Below are 18148 nucleotides of genomic sequence, written 5' to 3' on the forward strand. Positions count from 1 at the left end.
CTGATGAGGGCGATGATTGTGAAAACGGGCATCCGGTTGCCACCTTGGCTGTAAGTACTCGCGCATTATTCCCATATCTCGGGCAATTCAGTGTCTTTAAAGCCTCATATGGGTGTAGATTCACGATAGTACCGAGGAATTCGATCCTTGGTGTATGGGCTGTCGGGGTCACCATGTGGCTCTCACTGCCTGCGTGTACACTGATAATGGAAGTAGGGTCGAAGCAGCCCCTCGCACATTCATCCATCATCTCCAACGCAACGCCATCTCTTCAAAAAGTTCCGCTCTAAACTCCGGCATTTCATCCATAAGTTCGTACACCAAAGCCATGGTCTTGCCAGTGCCGTGTATGAACGCCTGCACGTGATTCGCACAAAGCTTGACAGCAACCTTCCTGAGATCGTCCACATTCGCTCTCCGACTGGGCGAATACATTGCACGAATCGCATGTCGCATCTGCTCTTCATTTCCATCAACCATCAGCACCATGGTCGCAAAGTCCTCGAATTTCTGGAGTGCAATCTTCTTCAGGCCGGAAACGCCGTAGCGTTCTGCGAGCATGAATACGTCGACGTGAGAACGTAGGGTAACCTCCTCGGGTACATCGTTGTCTAGGCTTACAAGGTGGTCTGTGTAGTCGAGTTGATAGCAGTACTGCATCAGTGCTGAGACGGCTGAGGTGTCGTCTGCACTCAGATCAATGATACCTTTTGGCGATTTCTGCGGGTGTTAGTGTAGTTGGTGGAAGGGATTGAACGAACTTACTGGAGACATGACGACTGCGCAAACTCTCGCAAACCAGCGCGAATGGTAGCACATGATCACCCGGTCAACGTGATACACGTCGCTTTTGCAACGCACAACAAGGTCCGAGCATGGCCCTTCTGTAGTAGGCGACGATGGAGAACTCTCAATACGAACAGATACAGGGACTGTAGGGACTTCTACTGGAACCGAGGTCGGGGCTGGTTCGCTTTTGCGTTTATTTTCTTGCGGTTTACTTTTCTGCAGAAATCGCCGACCTATCGAACTAGTCGAAAATGTCTTTCGATGTTTAGGACGTGGGATATCACTTGACGCAGGTCTAGAGGAGGCTGCTGTGGATACGGAGGCGTTCGAACTGGTGGAACAAGTCCGGTCAAGACAGCCAAATGATGCCTCGGACGATGCCGTCGACACTATAGAAAGCACACTATCGCGTTTTGAGCGGTAAACTGAGGGATCGAGTCTGAGTTGGTGAGCAATAGCGATGGTTGGTCTGCAACGGAAATACTGACACGTTCCGATTGACAAAGACTGGTGTAACGAACATCTTGAAGATGCTATGCCAAAATGAAAGTCTACCACGGGATCGATTCGACAGAAGCCTTGACGTGCGGATCTTCTATGTTAATTTTATTCGATAGGGAAGACCAAAAGCTCACAGAAATAAACACATCACCATTCCCGACCGCCGCTGTATATATGCACTCCGCAATCCGACCACCGGGAGCGGCCATCAGCCAAACTAGTCATGGGCACATGCACATCAGGGTTAAAGCCCAGGAAGAAAATCGCCTAGGTTCCGGCATTCAAGAGTGCAAGAACCGTGTCCTCATATAAGTCCGTGATAAGAGCCAATGGCTGATAAAGGCCATATTAACCGTAGCTGCGGATGACCCGGGATTATAAGACTTGCCGATATTGCTTTCAATACCGACGATGCGCACTCGTGGAACGAGAGAAGCCGGTACGATTCATTCGTAGGGCCTCGGGGGAGTTTGTGGGGTAATGCCCGCGATGCGTGCTAGGAAGGCGTCAGCAGACTGCTTAAGAGCGTCGCTGATGGTTGCAGCAAGCCATCTGGACAAAACGCTTGGAAAGGACGGTGCGACGATCTTTTCCGGAAATCGAAAAACATCGCAAATGGCCACGCAATGGTGTTATTGATGGGTAGTAGGGCGAGAGACAATGCTTGGTTGCTGAGATGGTGTTTGTGAATTGTTCCTATGTCCCGAGGTCTGGTTGAAGAAGCTGCCCCCACCACTCAAAGTTCGTAGCAACATGCGCAACTGTAGCACACCTGCACCCTCATCGTGTCGTACCTGTGATCATAACCACGTTTTAACTTGTCTAGTATAGCTGACCACGCCGCTAAATGAAATCTCTGAGCAGGATTGTTCGGAAGTTTTTGGATACTGAAAGGCCTATGTATTCTGATGAGGACCTCGGGAGGTGAGGGACTTTTGGAAATATTCGCCACAACAGGTGCCCGCTTGTTTAATGTTTAATTCGCATGCTACTGTGGATGCACTTGTGCTCATGCGCTGTATGCGAATCCTGCGTCGCGCATGTGTGGGCGCCACCGCTCAGCTGTGAAAGGCCTAGTCCGGAAATCCCATCCGCCTCCGATTTCAGATCGCGATGAGGCTCAAAGAAAACTGGCGCCTCGGTCTATGCAGTATGCTAACGCACGGGATTACGTCAGATGATTACAAGAGGAAGGTCTATGATTCAAATTGGTACTGCCGATGTTCCCCAGGATTTGTAAAAGCTTGAGTGCCGATGGTTCTGAGGATAAACTCTGCCAGGTGATGTCATCCACAAACAATGGGACTGGGACCATCAGAAAAGGCCCGATAGCAAGACAAAAGTCCATTGGCTGCATCAACTGCTACAACATCCACAACGCGTCACAGTCGCGTTGCGTTACTGGTAGTTTTTGCCTTGGAAATAGCTTGCGTCTGGCCACGCATGGACTGCTTACATCAGGATCTGAAAAACGGCGTACCGACCGATGATAACAGATCAAATCGGCGAACTGAGCCAATCACCACCATGTCATTGTCAATGTCGTCCAACGTCGCCACTGACGAAGTTTGGCGGCACACAGGTCCAGTTTTGCGGTTAAGCAACGGGAGACCTAGGCTAGCCCGAGAAGCGTCGGAGTGTAGGCCTGGATTGCCAAATCTCTAAGCGTCATTTGAGCATGCTATGCCTAGCTAGTAAGTTGATGATGCGTTCCAGCATCGAAGTCACTGCAGAGTGGTAGCCGTGTGGATTCATATAAGACTTGTTTCCATGCCTCTGGAAATTGTTCACATATATCTCTTTTCTTTACAATACCCATCTTATATAAATTCAACATGAGCGGAAACACCAACGGAACGAATGGCCACCAGAACGGCGGTGGTCAGCACGCCCCCACTGGAGAGAAGACTGGCGACCAGTTCCGCAGCTATGCTGATGACCGCAATGCATCTTCCGAGGAGGTCATCTACACTACCGCGAATGGTGTTCCATACCCTCATCCATACGAGTCCCAGAGAGTGGGCGAAAACGGCCCACTGTTGCTTCAAGATCACCACCTTATTGATCTCCTTTCACATTTCGACCGTGAACGTATCCCAGAGCGTGTAGTGCATGCAAATGGGTACGCACATCACTCCATCAAGTCATGACTTGAACTCACAAAACGTAGACACGGTGCACACGGGACGTATAAGACTACAGAATCGTTGGAGGACCTTTGCATGGCAGATATCTTCAAGGCCGGAAAGAGTTGCCCTATCTCCGTCAGGTTTTCGACGGTTGGTGGTGAAACTGGCTCGCACGACATGGCTCGCGATCCCAGGGGCTTCTCAGTCAAGTTCCGCACTGAAGAAGGCAACTGGGATGTTGTGGCAAACAACACCCCCACTTTCTTTATGCGAGACCCGGCGAAATTTCCTCATTTCATTGTACGTATTACCAGCACGCGTATTCCTCAACACGAGTCCAACTCCATCCCAATACACGACATATACTAACATTATCGCAGCATACTCAGAAGCGACACCCAGCAACCCATCTTACACACGCGGATGATGCCACAAACTTCTGGGACTTTGCGTCGCAGGTAAGCGTCAGTGCCAGTTGTGTGCTGTCGACCTACTAACCTTCTGCCCCACCAGAACCCAGAGAGTGCCCATCAGTTCATGATCCTTTTCGGAGACAGGGGAATCCCGAAGAGCAGCCGATTCATGCACGGATACTGGGGTGTACGTACAGAGATATTCAACTTTTTCCCCTCAGTCAGCTAACACCTCTACAGCACACCCATAAACTTCAGAACAAGAATGGAGACTGGGTATACGCTCAGCTCCACTTCAAGAGCAAGCAGGGTACCGACTTTGTCACCCAAGAGGACTCTTTCAACTACGGCCCGGACTACGCGACAAAGGACCTCTACGAGGCCATTGAGAAGGGTGACTTCCCGGGATGGGATGTCATGTTCCAGACCATGACCGCAAAGGAGGCCGAGGAAGTCTGGGAGAAGCAGAAGCTTAACGTATTCGACATGACACACGTCTGGCCTCAATCTCAGTTCCCACTCCGTAAGGTCGGAGAGTTTTTCTTGAACGAGAACCCACAAAACTACTTCGCCGAGGTTGAGCAAATTGCCTTCAACCCAGCGCATCTGGTTCCAGGTATCGAGCCAAGTGCAGATCCCCTCCTACAGTCTCGTTTGTTTTCGTACCCTGATACCCATCGCCACCGTATTGGCGCCAACTACCAACAATTGCCAATCAATGCCCCCAGAACTGCCTACCGCATGGGCAACTTCCAGCGGGACGGCAACATGGCGTTCTACAACCAGGGCTCGCGTCCCAACTATCTCTCTTCAATTCAGCCCATCTCCTTCAAGGAGAGAACCGTCGATCTCGACAAGCTTCACGGAGACTTCACAGGAGAAGCGATTACTTTCTTGTCAAGCATCCACCCCGAGGACTTTAACGCACCCCGCGCGTTATGGGAGAAGGTCTTCGATGAGCCGGCCCGTGAACGATGGATCAAGAACATCTCTGGCCACATGTCGACTGTTACAGACAAGGAAATCATCAAACGCCAGATCGCCATCTACCGAGAGGTATCTGAAGATATTGCTTCCCGTATGGAGAAGGCTACTGGCGTCAAGGGCTACCCGGGCATCGCTGAGCTACGCTTCAACGGCACACACAACGGCATGGCCAAGTCTGATGACAACAAGGTCGCTAATGGTATGACTGGCATATCTGCAAAGTACGCTGCGAAGAACAAAACCAATGGTGCACCTGTTGCGGGTACACACAAGGAGATCATTGAGGGAAAAGCTTAGGGTTAATGGTAGTAGATATAGGTGATTGCTTGTTCAATTAGCGAATGTACGTAATAATGATCATGACGGTAACTAAGACTCCGGACAAAGTTTCTTGTGGATTGTACGCATAATTACAAGTCTGACGCTTCAGGGTAGTGACAATACCTAGTTTACTTCGGTCCTATCACCATGTGGCTCTTGCGCTGACACTTGTTGACTCCGCCCCCACATCCCAGCCACTTATTGACCTCGTCATAGGAAAAGTCGGCGTTATCCACGCACTGTCGTTTCTACATTACACAACCACATAAACAGCCGATATACCTCTAGTACTCAGAGGGTATAGCACTTTCTTGCCGTGAGGGGTTTGCCTCGATCCATGTCCCTGCGATGGGTCACGAGGACCGATTGCTTGGCGACACGGATACGAACTTGACTAGTAGGATGTTCGGATCATCAGCAGTACTTCGGTGCTGGCTCGACTGTTATCTACACTGGATGAAATGAGAAAATGCCTGTATATATACCGGTTGCTGTTTGTTGTGCCTGCGATGGAAATGAAACAGGGGCCATTGGTGACGGGGGGACCCCTCCCGAGCTAGCGCGCCTGCCTCATCGGCAACGGATCGCAACTTCTGTCACCATCCAGCACCTTGTGCCCCTCACCGAATCTCTGCTCAGGACGCCCAAGGGACCTTATTGATGAATTTTGGAGTTTATTCTTTCTTGAGTTTATATCTTTTCGACTTGCCGACAGCCTCTTCGCACGCACAGTCGCCATGGGAGGGTACAAGGCCCCGGATGCAATCATGTCACGTGACGTGGATTACGGCTGGCGTTTCGTTCCCCAAATCGCGTTGCCCGCTAGGCGTGAGGAGTGATTTTAATCGAGTCCTGGCAGCTCCGTCACTCCCATAACATTGTCCCGTTACAACCTTCCCGTCGCCCACTCGAAGTCAGATCATGTTCCTGTCGCACCTGGGCATTCTTTTCCAATCGTCAATCCATCCCGTCGTCGCTCTTTAAAGCTCGTAGCTTTTGGCCCGCTCTCTCTCCGCACCTGTTGCGTCGCCGCTGCGCCCAAGGACACGCCGGCTTCGCTCACCAAAGAGCTGCTGTTGCGCGATACCAGCCGTACTGCCATTGACTGCGATTATCTCACTCTCAGAACAATACACTGCCAACTCCACTTGGTCCTTCTTCCCGCTTCGCACCACGCACGACCGCACGCCCTTCCAAGCGCACCCGACACCATCGACCTCGCGAACTTCACTCCTCCTCACATACCGCTTAGCTACTATTCATAGTCACAAAGACGCGATAGCAATAGGAACAATGTCGCCGCGACGCTCATCGCGGGCTCGTACTACGCAGCCCCCACCCAGCGTCGCAACGCACAGTAACTCGTCATCGTCTGTCTCATCAGCGCGTACGGATCGTGCGTCGAGAGTCAACGCCAAACAGACATCACCACCCAAGTCGTCCACCCCACACTCGCTCTCCTCGGAGGAGCCCGAAGAACCACCTCACGGTGCGCAGCCTGAGCCACCGCTGACACGCCGACGAACACGCGAGCACGACAATGACGAAGATGAGTCCGCGAAGCTCGATGACGAGTTGGACGAAGACATCGCAGAAGAAGACGAGATCACCCGATGCGTGTGTGGCTACCAAGAGTACCCGGGACCACCATCAGACGCTGGCAAGCCTGGTTCAGCTCTGGTAGATCCAGATACTCAAACTGACGAACTCGGTGGTCTGTTCATTCAATGCGATGTCTGCAAGGTCTGGCAGCACGGTGGATGCGTGGGCATCATGGACGAAGCCGCCAGCCCTGACGAGTACTTTTGCGAGGAGTGCAGGAAAGACCTACACAAGGTCACAACGAGTCCTAAAGGGTACGTAGTCAAGCGTCGGTTTCATATTCAGAGCGCGCTACCCCGCGCCTTTCATCTACCCCATGGAGAACACGGTTGCACTCTGGGAGTTGCATACTCCTGTTAATTGCAAGTCATTGGTGGCTAACGAGTTCATCGCAACAGTCAAAAGTACTCCCGTTACCTACCTGTATACGATCAACAACAGGGAAAGAACCGAAAATCGTCCATTTCCAGAGAATCTGATGGACACTCGAGCAAGGACAAGGATCGCAACAACAGGGCGAGCGTGGACTCATTCGGCAAGCGTCGATCGACTATGAACAGTCGTGCTGCCTACGACGAAGATGAAGTGCTACGGAAAGTCATCGAAGAGAGCAAGCATCAAGGTGCCCCTGCTTCTGAGAACGGCAACCGGAAGAAGCGGAGTCGCGACGATAGCGAAGAGTGAGTCTCTGTCTGTCCTCCACGCCGCTTGACAGTCAACTGACAAACTTTGCAAAGGACAAAACCAGAGATCAAACGACAGCGTACTGGCTCTAGGTCCCCCAGTGGTTCGCCAGTCATTGAATCAGAGGACGACAGCACAAAAGCATCTGCTCCAAAACAAAAGCCACGTGGCGCTGCGGCGAAAAGCCAGCGGGAAAAGGAACAACGTGAAAAGGAGCGCGAGAGCCACAGGAACGAAGCTGCATCGCGACGAAAAGGGCGCGCCGAGCGGAGAAAGGGAGACGGTAAGCTGCCAGACACCATTGGAGAGCCATATCTGACAATTCATAGATCCAGAAGAAGCCGAACCCACGCCTGCAGCCACCATAGAAGAGCCCCCCATGGCTCCGTTAGCGACCGAAACCACGGTGCCCGAGCCGCCCACCGCAGATCTCAAGCCTGCGCCTGCACCACGAAGAGGAGGGCGTCCACCGCAGAAGGCACGTGGTCGGCTTGGACGAAACCAATACTCGAGGGACACCGTACCCGCAACCAATGGTACCTTGCCCAAGAACGATGCTGCGCAGTCACCACAAGCGACCACCACCAATGGCGCCACAAACGGTCATCACGACAGTAGCGACGGGACGGCTGGGTATAAGCCTGCCAAGAAGAATTGGCGGCTACAGAAGCTCTCGTGGAACGATATAAGACGCCCGGCCGGAGCTATGCAGAGCTACATAGCGCAACGGCAAGTCGAGATGGCTTCAGGTGTGAAGCACACAACTCTTGCTCTTGCTGTACAACCTGCTACGACTATGGCCAACGGAGACTCAAACCAAGAGCAGTCTAAAGAAGACGACACGGATCTGGCATCTTTCAAGAATTTAAGCACAACTCAGATGATGGATTCATTGAGCCGGGATCTAGCGCACTGGCAAAAGCTTATATCCGAGCCGACTGAGAAGTCGCCGAAGTGACTCTGGCCGTGCAATTTTGCTCATACTCTCTACTACAAACACGGCGTACTGGAACCTCCATGATCCATACTGGCAGTATTTCTCTTTGGGACGGCGTTACTCGGGATTTTTTACTTGTTTTCTGCGGCACGGATACCCTCCACTTCGTTTTGCTCCATCTTGAGCATACTTCACCTTCATGTCCCCCTCGACGACTTTGGTCTTGGATATTTTCATATGTAACTGTACGTAGGGCTTCAAGTCTAAAATGACTCCTCATGGCCGCTGAAGCAAACTTGCTCGCGGTCTGCAACAAACACACAACGTGTCAATGTATACCAAAAGATCGGATGTTATGAAGCTGATATTCGCTGGGATCAACCACGTAAGAAGCTAGGTTTCTCCAATACTATATTCGTTGGAAACACATCATTACATTATCCTGTTTTGTGCCATTCCCTACTCAGCCTTGCCCATCTTAATCTCCAACACACCCATGACGGGGTTCGTCTTCAGCAACTCTGATACTGCACCGAGATTCTCATCCGTCAGCACCGTGTACTCGGGCCATATCTTTGCGTCGCGCGTCTTGGTGTCCCAGTGAATCTTGAACTCGTGGATTATCTCCTTGGGACCATCGGCAGCTTTGTGCTTGGCCATGACTGTGTTTGGTCATAAGTTTGCATTCTTTGCTGGAGGAGAGAGGGTAGGCGAGGGGCTTGTAGAAAAAGGGATAGCAGAAGGGGATGGACAGGCGTACATTCAGCGCAATTCGGACTCGACGCCGCTATGGAAGTGATTTGCGCGTTCAGCGATTTGAGCGTGGGTTTAGTAGTGGTGTCTAGAAGGAGGAACTCGTGGCGATTGGAGGGTGGGAGAGTGAAGAGGAGGGGAAGAGACATGGTTGATGATATTGGTAGTGTTACTGCTTTCCACTGTTGATCGACGACGATGTTGAATTATATTCTCTGAACGTGAGTTTCGTATAGTGTATAGTAAGGGAAAGAGGAGCTAGAGATGTCTGTATAGCCGTTATTCCAAGTTTCCAGGCTTTTTGCGCAGACCTTGTCCTGCCGCACATGGGGGGGTTGGCTTAGGTATTGCAATGTACGTCATCGGCACTAGGATCGGACGGGAACGCGTTGCGCGTTGCCTTTAGCTTGCCCCGCTTTTTTATTTCGCGAGGGGTTTTAATTTGCATGGGAGGAAAACACGTGATTCGCATTTACGAACATTCATGAAGTTTGGGCCTTCTTTGAAAGCACTTTGAAGGCACCGTATATGATCAGGCTCTACGGAATGTGCGAGATATACAACACTGTCAACCCAACTTACCAACTACAATCCCTTGATCTTCTCCTCTAGCGCACGTTTGATAGCTAATGTATTCGTCAGTGCACATTCGTTCCGTTTGCGGGACCAACTTACCGTTGCAGCTCTCGTTAGCATCGCCGAATAGCATCTTGGTGTTCTCCATGAAGAACATGGGGTTCGGTACGTCGGCATAGCCGCTCGCCATTCCGCGCTTCATGATAACCACCTGTTTGCTCTTCCAGGCGTGCAAAACTGGCATACCTGCGATCGCACTGCCAGGCTCCATGGCGATGGGATTGACAGTATCGTTTGCTCCGATTACGAGCGTTACGTCAGTATCTGGGAAATCGTCGTTGATTTCATCCATCTCGAGGACGATATCGTACGGCACGGAAGCTTCAGCTAGCAACACGTTGACTATAATACGTTAGTTGACGTGCAGTGGTATAAGAGAAAAGTTGCTTACGTTGTCCTGGCATTCTTCCTGCGACCGGATGAATAGCAAAGCGGACGTTGACACCCTTGGAGCGAAGTTGGTTGACAAAGTCGGCGATGTTGTACTGCGCCTTCGACACTGCCATGCCATATCCAACTACGATAATGACGTTCTCAGCATTGAACAGCGCTTCGGCAGTCTCCTCAGATGTAGTTTTTGTAATCTCGCCTTCGATCTTGGATTGCTCTACGGCTGGACCGCCTATGCCGCCAAACAGCACATTAGTGATTGATCGATTCATTGCCACGCACATAATATGCGAGAGAATGGATCCCGATACTCCAATAAGAGCTCCAATGGTGGTCAGTAGCGGATTGTCCAGCATGAAGCCTTCGGCAACCAGTGCAAATCCAGAGTATGCGTTCAAGACAGTGATGACGACAGGCATGTCTGCTCCGCCAATAGCAGCAGTGGTAGTATAACCTTTGACAAAAGAGAGAGCTGCGTTGCCTACAAGGCATGCGGCACCGATCATAGGAGCGCCGGGGGCATACGCGAGGAATGTTGCCATAGTTGCAACATTCGCACCGAGGAGTGTACTGTTGATAAGATGACGACCAGGTAGAACCAAAGGCTTCGAGCTCATCTTCGCGGCCAACTTCAAGAAAGCGACGATGGATCCAGTGAATGTCACGCCTCCAATGAGAACACCGAGGTAGGCGGATACCATGTGAAGAGTCGAGATATCGCCAGTGTGGCCGAGAACGGAACCGATAGACGTCAACACCGCGGCTAGGCCGACGACAGAGTGTAGTGCTGCGACTGTCTGTGGCAGGGAAGTTGGTGTAATCCTTCTTCCAATCATTAGTCCAGCCACAACTCCGACAGTTGACAGCGCTGTGAATTGCGTGAGGACTTCGGGAGAAAAGCCAACGGCAGCCAAAGAAGCAAGAATACCAGAGAAGACACCGAGTATACCCAAGAAGTTTCCACGCCGAGCAGTAGCCTGGGATGCAAGACCAGACAAACTAGTCATGCAAAGTACGCTGCTCACCAAGTAGCCTGCTTGGACCAAACCAGCCATGCCAGTTGAGGCTGCCGCAACGAAGCCACCACCAAACAGAACCGCGGGGACAGCATAAAGCCATGGATATTCCTCAGGATCTGTAGGTCTGCGGAACATATCCAGCATTCGCTTAGAGATGACAAAGCCACCCGATACATTGACGAAGGCGAGCAAAACCGACAGAGCACCAAGCGTTTGCGGGATAGTTTCGGGGAAGTAGCCACCACCCATAACGTACAGACCACCGATACCGACCATACCAGAGATGGCATTTGTCACGCTCATCAGTGGAGAGTGGAGAGCAGGTGCAACGCCCCATACGACTCTGTATCCGATCAGACTGGCCAAGGCGAAGGTAAATGCATTGCTCATGAACAGTGGTCCAGTGAACTTTCCGAGAGCTAGTGCGGTAGACATGGCGGCTGTGACGCCTCCGACCTGCCGAGACTGTGTCTGCCATGGTGTTAGGGCGACAACGTTGGCGACTTGATCGGCAGACGATGGTGCAGCCTTGGCTTGCGCTGGAGGCGGAGCAGGTCGAGGAGCAGGAGGTAGTATCTTGCCATCGTAGGTAACGATGGCACCGCGAGTAACTTCATCTGTGAGGTCGACGTCGTAGTACTTTTCTCTCTTGTCCTTGGGAGTCAGGGAAAGTAGAAACTTGGTGACGTTATTCGAGTAAAGCGTGGAAGACTGAGTGGGCAAACGCGAAGGCAGGTCAGTATAGCCAATTACTGACACCCCTTCGTATTTGTTCAGTTTCCCCGGGACAGTAGCTTCGCAGTTCCCTCCTGCCTCGGCTGCAAGATCCACAACAACCGAGCCAGGTTTCATAGCACCAAGCATGGCTTTGGTGATCAATTTCGGGGCAGGTTGACCAGGGATGAGAGCGGTGGTAATCACAATGTCGACCTCTCGACACTGTTCGTAGAAGAGCTTCATCTCTGCCTCGATAAATTCCTTAGACATGACTTTAGCGTAACCACCGGCTCCGGAACCATCTTCTGCGATTTCGACTTCGATAAATTCAGCGCCAAGAGATTGTACCTGCTCACGTGCGGCGGAGCGAGTGTCAAAACCACGAACTATTGCGCCCATGCGACGAGCCTATTTCAATGTTAGGATATATGCTTGGAATATGTAGGGTGCTTGAGATTGCTGAGACGTATCTCTAGGCAGAGCTCCATCAATCAAAAAAGTCAGGTGATCTTCAAAGTACATGTACCAGGGCTGTAAGGAGTAGCCTCGTAATTGGATGACGTCCGCCAGGACACATTTTGCTCAATGTTTCTCGGCCATAGATTGAGAGGGAGACACTTACAGTAGCGATAGCACTCAAGCCCGCAACACCAGCTCCAATGACAAGGACTTTACAGGGTGGAATCTATGTAAATCAGCACAGTATCTGAATTGTAATAAGTATCTTTTACCTTTCCGGCAGCAGTAACTTGACCAGTTAAAAAGCGGCCGAAGTGGTTCGATGCTTCCAAGACAGCCTTATAACCAGCGATATTCGCCATGGAGCTGGTTTCATCAGTCATGCTTTTCGCAAAGCCGCGGGAATCAACATACCTCAGCGCATCAAAAACTTGGGCGCGGCTTATGCGAGGGATCATGTCCATTGCGAATGCAGTGGCCTTACGGGAAGCAATACGCTCCACTGTTGGCTTGTTCTGCATCGGGTACAGCATGGAAATGATAGTGGCGCCCTCTCGAATAGCATCCACCTCGCTATCCTCTCCTTCGGTACTAAGAGCTCGAACCTTGAGCAAAATGTCGCTCTCCTTGAAAACATTTCTGCGATCAACAGTGGTGGCGCCCGCCTGCTCATAAGCCTCATCAGAAAAGGAAGCCTCGGCGCCAGCTCCCCGTTCAATCAAGATACGCGAGAAGCCTTTCTTGAGCAGCAACTTGACATTGGTTGGCGTAATGGCAACTCGTCTCTCGCCCGGGTAGCTCTCTTTGGGGACACCAATGGTCAGGTTTGCGTAGGGGCCAGCCGTAAACGGCGGTGTGCTAGGTAGCTCCTCGTCGTGCGGCTCCGAAGCTGATGCATGGGTTGCGTAACGCGCAACAGCGGTGACCTGCGAGACATGCGGCTGCAGGGACAGCAGCGGCGGGTGCGTGCGGGTAATGTTCCGAACAACTGTAGTGCGTTCATGAGGTTTGTTATGCCTCGAGCGATCGTCACAGAGAGTCGTCAACCTCGACACAGATGTGAAAGCACACAGTGGCCTTAGGTGAGCAAAGAAACTGCCCCGCAACGGTCGAGCGGCAAGCGCCCTGTAGCCGCCGAGACAGTTGGCTGGAGTACTCATGCTGTCTCAAAGGAGGGCGGGCAAAGAGGGAAGATGCCAAGCACCCGCATCTGCTGGCGATTAATGATATTTGACAAAAGAAGTTATAGGTGGCGAGCTGGTGAAAGTTCAACGCTGTGTGAGGGAGCACCACAAAATGCCACGGGATGTGAGGCATTGGTGGTACATATTGCGGTACCTTTGGGCCGCATGCTCCCGTCATTACCGAATGAAGGGCATGGGCGTCAACTTCCCCGCACTTGATGCTACCCCACGTTTCTTGACCCTGGAAACTGCTCCCGTGCTTCCGGTTTGTGATGAAGCCTTCAGGTGGTGTAACGGATGATGTGCAGATATTTTGTAAAACTAGTAGCTATAGTCCCTGTCTGGACCGTAACAGACGCAGTAATAGTATGACATCCTCGCTCGACTTCAACCAGCACGCGGATGAGATAATGACTTGAGTTTATCGACAACCTTAACACCCACGCGAACTTTGGTTCCACCCCCTCATCAGAATATCTGTGTACACAAGCCATCTTGGTGGTTTAACCGTGGCGACAAAATACAGTTTAGAGTCTTTGACTAGAAGTATATAGCTATAACTACCACCAAGGTAATAATTATCTAGATAGCATCACATGTGATCAATGCGTGGTTCCCTGGCCCGCTTTCGATGATCACGGGCTGCGGGGCAACCGGTGGACCCCACCTGCACAATCTCCTTCCTTATTGAGGCCGCGTGGAATGCTGGAATTCCGTCCACTAACTCTGCTTAGTTAGTTGGCTTAGCCAGGGGCATCTCAAGAACCAAGTCAAGTAGTTCATATCGCACACGTGGCAAATAAGTTGAAGTCAAAGATCGTTACATTATGTCTAATGGTATGCTAAAATGTGCTAAGGAGTGACTCTGCAGCGAGCTTTTGGTGCCCAAAGTAAAGCCAAGAAAATGTTATGTAATGAAGAAATGCAGAAAGGTCTGCGATACCATGCAACATCATCGAAGAAAAGAGTCATGGAGATGCGAGTAGCCAAAGCTTACTCTTCGCGCTTCAGGGAGAATCCGCCCCAGTTGAAGCTGGCGTTGACGTCAAGGTCAAAGGTGAAGGACTTCTGGCATCCCCATCCAGCAGTGTTGATCTCGAGGTTGGCCTGTGCGGCGACGAACTTCTTGGTGAAAAGACGGCAGTGGGTACCGAAACCGACACCGTCCTTCTCGAGGTAAGCAGCCTGGAACTGGACGCAGCCACCCTTGTTCATGCCGAACATGGAAAGGAAGGCGCCAATGATGCCACCCTTGCGGTTGACAGAGTTCTGCTTCTGGGCATATGCCGCGCAGAGCGAAGGGTCGAAAGGACCGGGGAAGGTGCTCTGACCCATGCAGTATGGCTGCTGGTTGTGAAGCTTGTGTCCGCACGACTGAGGCTTGCTGCAAGAAGGAGGAGTAGGAGGAGTGTAGGTCTTCTTGTTGTATCCGTTGGAACCGACAATGACAACCTCGAAGCCGTCCTGGTCCTGACCGTTGTTGGTAGCAGACGCCTTGGTAACATCCTGACCCCAGAGAGTGCACTTGAAGCGGGTGACAGAGTCGGGCTTGGTGCAAGAGCACTGGCGCGGGTTCCACTTAGGGTCACGCTCAATGAAGAGGTCGAAACCAGTGCAGGTGGCAGTGCTCTCGCACTTGGCAGCGCACGCAGCAGTGTCGTAGCTCTCAAGCTCGTAGTATCCAAGGTAGCCGCTGCCAGAAACGGAGGCGCTCAAGTCTGAGAAAGCCTGCTCGTAACCGGAAGGAGTCTTGGCAGAAGTCGCGAGCTCATGGTAGACAGAGTTGCTCTTGAAAGCCTCGGCGGTATCGGGGGAGTTTTGAGATGGGCCGTAGGCGTTGGGCTGAGCAGCGCATGGGTCTTCGGGGTTGATAAATCCACAGAAAGTACCGACCTCGATCGCTGTAGCGCATGCTGGGGCGGAGGTGAAAGCGAAAGTGTTTGTCCAGCTGACTGGTGTGCAGGATGAAGGAGCCAAGTTGGTGCTCTCGCCCGCGCTGAAGGTTCGGGTAGTAGCAGCGGGTGTTGGTGTTGGTGTTGGGGAAGGAGTCTGAGCTGGGACTACAACGGTGTTTGTAGGGGCGGTAGAGTTACCACCTCCGTAACCACTTCCGTAACCACTTCCATAGCCGTAACCAGGGCCTGAGCCTTGGGTGGGAGCAGGAACTGGGCCAGGAGCGGGACCTGGACCGGGAGCAGGACCTTGACCACCAGGAGCAGGACCAGGAGCAGGGCTTCCGTAGCCACCGTTTCCAGCTGGAGGAGGTGGAGGTGGGGGAGGTGTGTTTCCGTATCCACCGTTTCCAGCTGGAGGAGGGGGAGGTGGGGGAGGTGTGTTTCCGTATCCACCGTTTCCAGCTGGAGGAGGGGGAGGTGGGGGAGGTGTGTTTCCGTATCCACCGTTTCCAGCTGGAGGAGGAGGGGGAGGAGGAGGTGTGTTGCCATAGCCACCGTTTCCAGCTGGAGGGGGAGGGGGAGGTGTGTTTCCGTAGCCTCCGTTTGAAGAACCGTAACCTCCAGAAGAGGGAGAGCCGAACAATCCCCAGAAGGTAGGGCTGCGAGACTCGAGGTTGGCAGAAGTATCCCTCTTGGCCTGCTTAGCAGTAGCAACACCAGTGACGGCGGAAGCGGCTTTGTTCTGAGCCTCGGCCTGGTGGTAAGCCGACTGGCTAACTACACCCATTGGGGGACCCTTGGGGCCATTGTTGACGATGGCATTGAGTTGGTTGAAGTCGATGCCTTGTGGTGCGGGAGACGCTGCGGCGAGAGCAGCAGCTCCGATGATGATGAAGGAACGCATTATCAAAAGATTGTGTAGAAATTAGAATGAAGCGACTGTGAGTATTAGATACCGAGTGGTAAAGACCGAGTGTGATGATGAGTTACTGAGCAGTTGGCCAAAGACTCTTATATACAACAGGCCTCGCACAGCCTGGCCCTACTCGCCTCGGCGTTAGGCGAAGATTTGAGATCGTGCTGCCATGTGGAGACGAAATCATCGGCGGTATCTTCGAACCGTCTGCATGACTAGAGTCGGCGGCTGTGTACCTGGAAACAATAGTCCACCAAGTTTTACCCTAGCTCCGGACGAACTGTCACCCTCGCCAACGCCCGGAACGTGCATAACACCTGCAGGTACAGCAAGACTAGCACTGATTCGAGGTCATTGGCTTTCCCGATCTGGCGCAAGATAGTATTAACCGGGTATAGTTCGTGATGCGCTGTCGTATAGCGATAGCGGACCGCAGACGATGTGCTGACCATGAATGTCTAGAAGTCAGTCCGGTAACGGCAATACCATCAAGTCTTCCATGATACAAAGAAATGGTACCTAGATGGTGTGTAGATCATCCAAAATTGTCCATGCAACCCTGAAAGTCTTGTTCTGGGACCTTGCATTATGGCTAGGGGCGGCTCGGTAAGCGAAAGCTTAGCTGACTGTGGACCACACGCTGGTGTTCTAAAGCGCCACTAATACTCTTAGTTCGTCGCCGGCTGTTTGTCGTATCAATAGTTTTCCTCAGGGGAAAAAAGATCTATACTTGGAGAGGTACAGATCTGCTCGTTAGGGTACGATGTATACGCGAACGTTCGAACAGCGTTGAACCTTCGAGGCTCGACCAAGCGGAGTTGATGCGCATTCGAGCCTTGGTTGAACTGGACATGGATACCACATGGGGTGATAATGAGGGAATGCCTCACGCCAGAACAAGCCATAACGCTTTATTTGCGGGTGCTAGACTAAATCCCGATTTGTGTCGATGCCATGCAAGACCGAGGAGAAGGTGCAGCCGGCAGAATGAATTCACAAGGTCTGTAGCTACATGATTGGGCTGACATGCGCATTTGGGACCGTGAAGGATGGCAAACATGTGCTCTACGCTGCAGTATGGGCAACGGACGTCACAGAGGTCCTGCAGGGCATGACTGCGTACCATGGGCGCCCTCATGCCAGGGTCCCGTACCAGCCTTTTTTCTCCGAGGATCTCGTACGTCCACACAAGTACGCGATGCGCATACGGCTCTTCTCAGCCCGCGAGAAGCTTATGGTTTGCGGTGTCAGGCCGAATTTGACCATGCTTCAAAAAGCAGTCGATAGTGGTGTGTTGCCCACGTGCCTGCCGATGCCGACTCCGTGCTGAAATCTAACTACGGGTGTGGACTGAGGCGTCCGGGAGTCGTTTAGTTAGTTACTTGCATCGTCTGTGAGCCTCGTTTCTGAGGTGGCATCATCGTGCATTTGCGGAACCACCGGCAAGCAGAGCAAGTTTTGTCGGTTGTGTCCGCTCCGCAGCCAGGAGAAACGGAAAACAAGACCTGGTGTGGGTCGTACCGAAGCCCAGAAGGTGGACACTAAACGGCTCGGTCGATCCACGCTAGTGACGCAAGGTTTGTCTAGTATGCTTCAGGTTGATCGCCCCTTCAACTACTACTGTTCTGTCAGCGGCTGTCCTCTGTCACCAAGCTTAGCAAAAGTATTTCCCATGTGTCAGTTCTGTAACAATGTTACTTGTTCGTATTTTGTTTCATTCTTGGTAATCATCAGTCTTCCTTCTGATGTCGACATGCATTCACGATCTACCAAAGACTGTAGCTAGATCATACTTTTGCAGGACACAGCGTGCGCC

General features: G+C 52.0%; 6 protein-coding genes across 6 annotated transcripts; 2 read left to right on the forward strand and 4 right to left on the reverse strand.

Annotated features, from left to right (window-relative positions):
* Nucleotides 1–246: 246 nt before the first annotated feature.
* On the reverse strand, nucleotides 247–774 carry PtrM4_024670 (uncharacterized protein; the record flags this gene model as incomplete). Its single annotated transcript, XM_066103628.1, has 2 exons — nucleotides 247–720; nucleotides 766–774. 2 exons carry the CDS (start codon nucleotides 772–774, stop codon nucleotides 247–249), a joined length of 483 nt encoding a protein of 160 aa, XP_065965830.1.
* A 2351-nt stretch (nucleotides 775–3125) lies between these two features.
* PtrM4_024680 (KatE, Catalase) lies at nucleotides 3126–5116 on the forward strand (the record flags this gene model as incomplete). Its single annotated transcript, XM_066103629.1, has 5 exons — nucleotides 3126–3412; nucleotides 3461–3719; nucleotides 3800–3877; nucleotides 3933–4019; nucleotides 4073–5116. 5 exons carry the CDS (start codon nucleotides 3126–3128, stop codon nucleotides 5114–5116), a joined length of 1755 nt encoding a protein of 584 aa, XP_065965831.1.
* Nucleotides 5117–6433: 1317 nt separating this feature from the next.
* Nucleotides 6434–8384, forward strand: PtrM4_024690 (PHD-finger motif containing protein; the record flags this gene model as incomplete). The annotated part of the gene is made up of 4 exons (XM_001932231.1): nucleotides 6434–6996; nucleotides 7141–7422; nucleotides 7480–7709; nucleotides 7756–8384. 4 exons carry the CDS (start codon nucleotides 6434–6436, stop codon nucleotides 8382–8384), a joined length of 1704 nt encoding a protein of 567 aa, XP_001932266.1.
* Nucleotides 8385–8822: 438 nt separating this feature from the next.
* On the reverse strand, nucleotides 8823–9265 carry PtrM4_024700 (uncharacterized protein; the record flags this gene model as incomplete). Its single annotated transcript, XM_001932232.2, has 2 exons — nucleotides 8823–9025; nucleotides 9124–9265. 2 exons carry the CDS (start codon nucleotides 9263–9265, stop codon nucleotides 8823–8825), a joined length of 345 nt encoding a protein of 114 aa, XP_001932267.1.
* Nucleotides 9266–9701: 436 nt separating this feature from the next.
* On the reverse strand, nucleotides 9702–13497 carry PtrM4_024710 (PntB, NAD-NADP transhydrogenase beta subunit; the record flags this gene model as incomplete). Its single annotated transcript, XM_001932233.1, has 6 exons — nucleotides 9702–9742; nucleotides 9792–10094; nucleotides 10144–12286; nucleotides 12501–12563; nucleotides 12610–12703; nucleotides 12752–13497. The coding sequence occupies 6 exons, from the start codon at nucleotides 13495–13497 to the stop codon at nucleotides 9702–9704; spliced, it is 3390 nt and encodes a 1129-aa protein (XP_001932268.1).
* Nucleotides 13498–14514: 1017 nt separating this feature from the next.
* On the reverse strand, nucleotides 14515–16320 carry PtrM4_024720 (uncharacterized protein; the record flags this gene model as incomplete). Its single annotated transcript, XM_066103630.1, has 2 exons — nucleotides 14515–15668; nucleotides 15972–16320. The coding sequence occupies 2 exons, from the start codon at nucleotides 16318–16320 to the stop codon at nucleotides 14515–14517; spliced, it is 1503 nt and encodes a 500-aa protein (XP_065965832.1).
* Nucleotides 16321–18148: the final 1828 nt, after the last annotated feature.

This window comes from Pyrenophora tritici-repentis, chromosome 1 (assembly GCF_003171515.1).
Source record: "Pyrenophora tritici-repentis strain M4 chromosome 1, whole genome shotgun sequence".
Classification (NCBI taxonomy): domain Eukaryota; kingdom Fungi; phylum Ascomycota; class Dothideomycetes; order Pleosporales; family Pleosporaceae; genus Pyrenophora; species Pyrenophora tritici-repentis.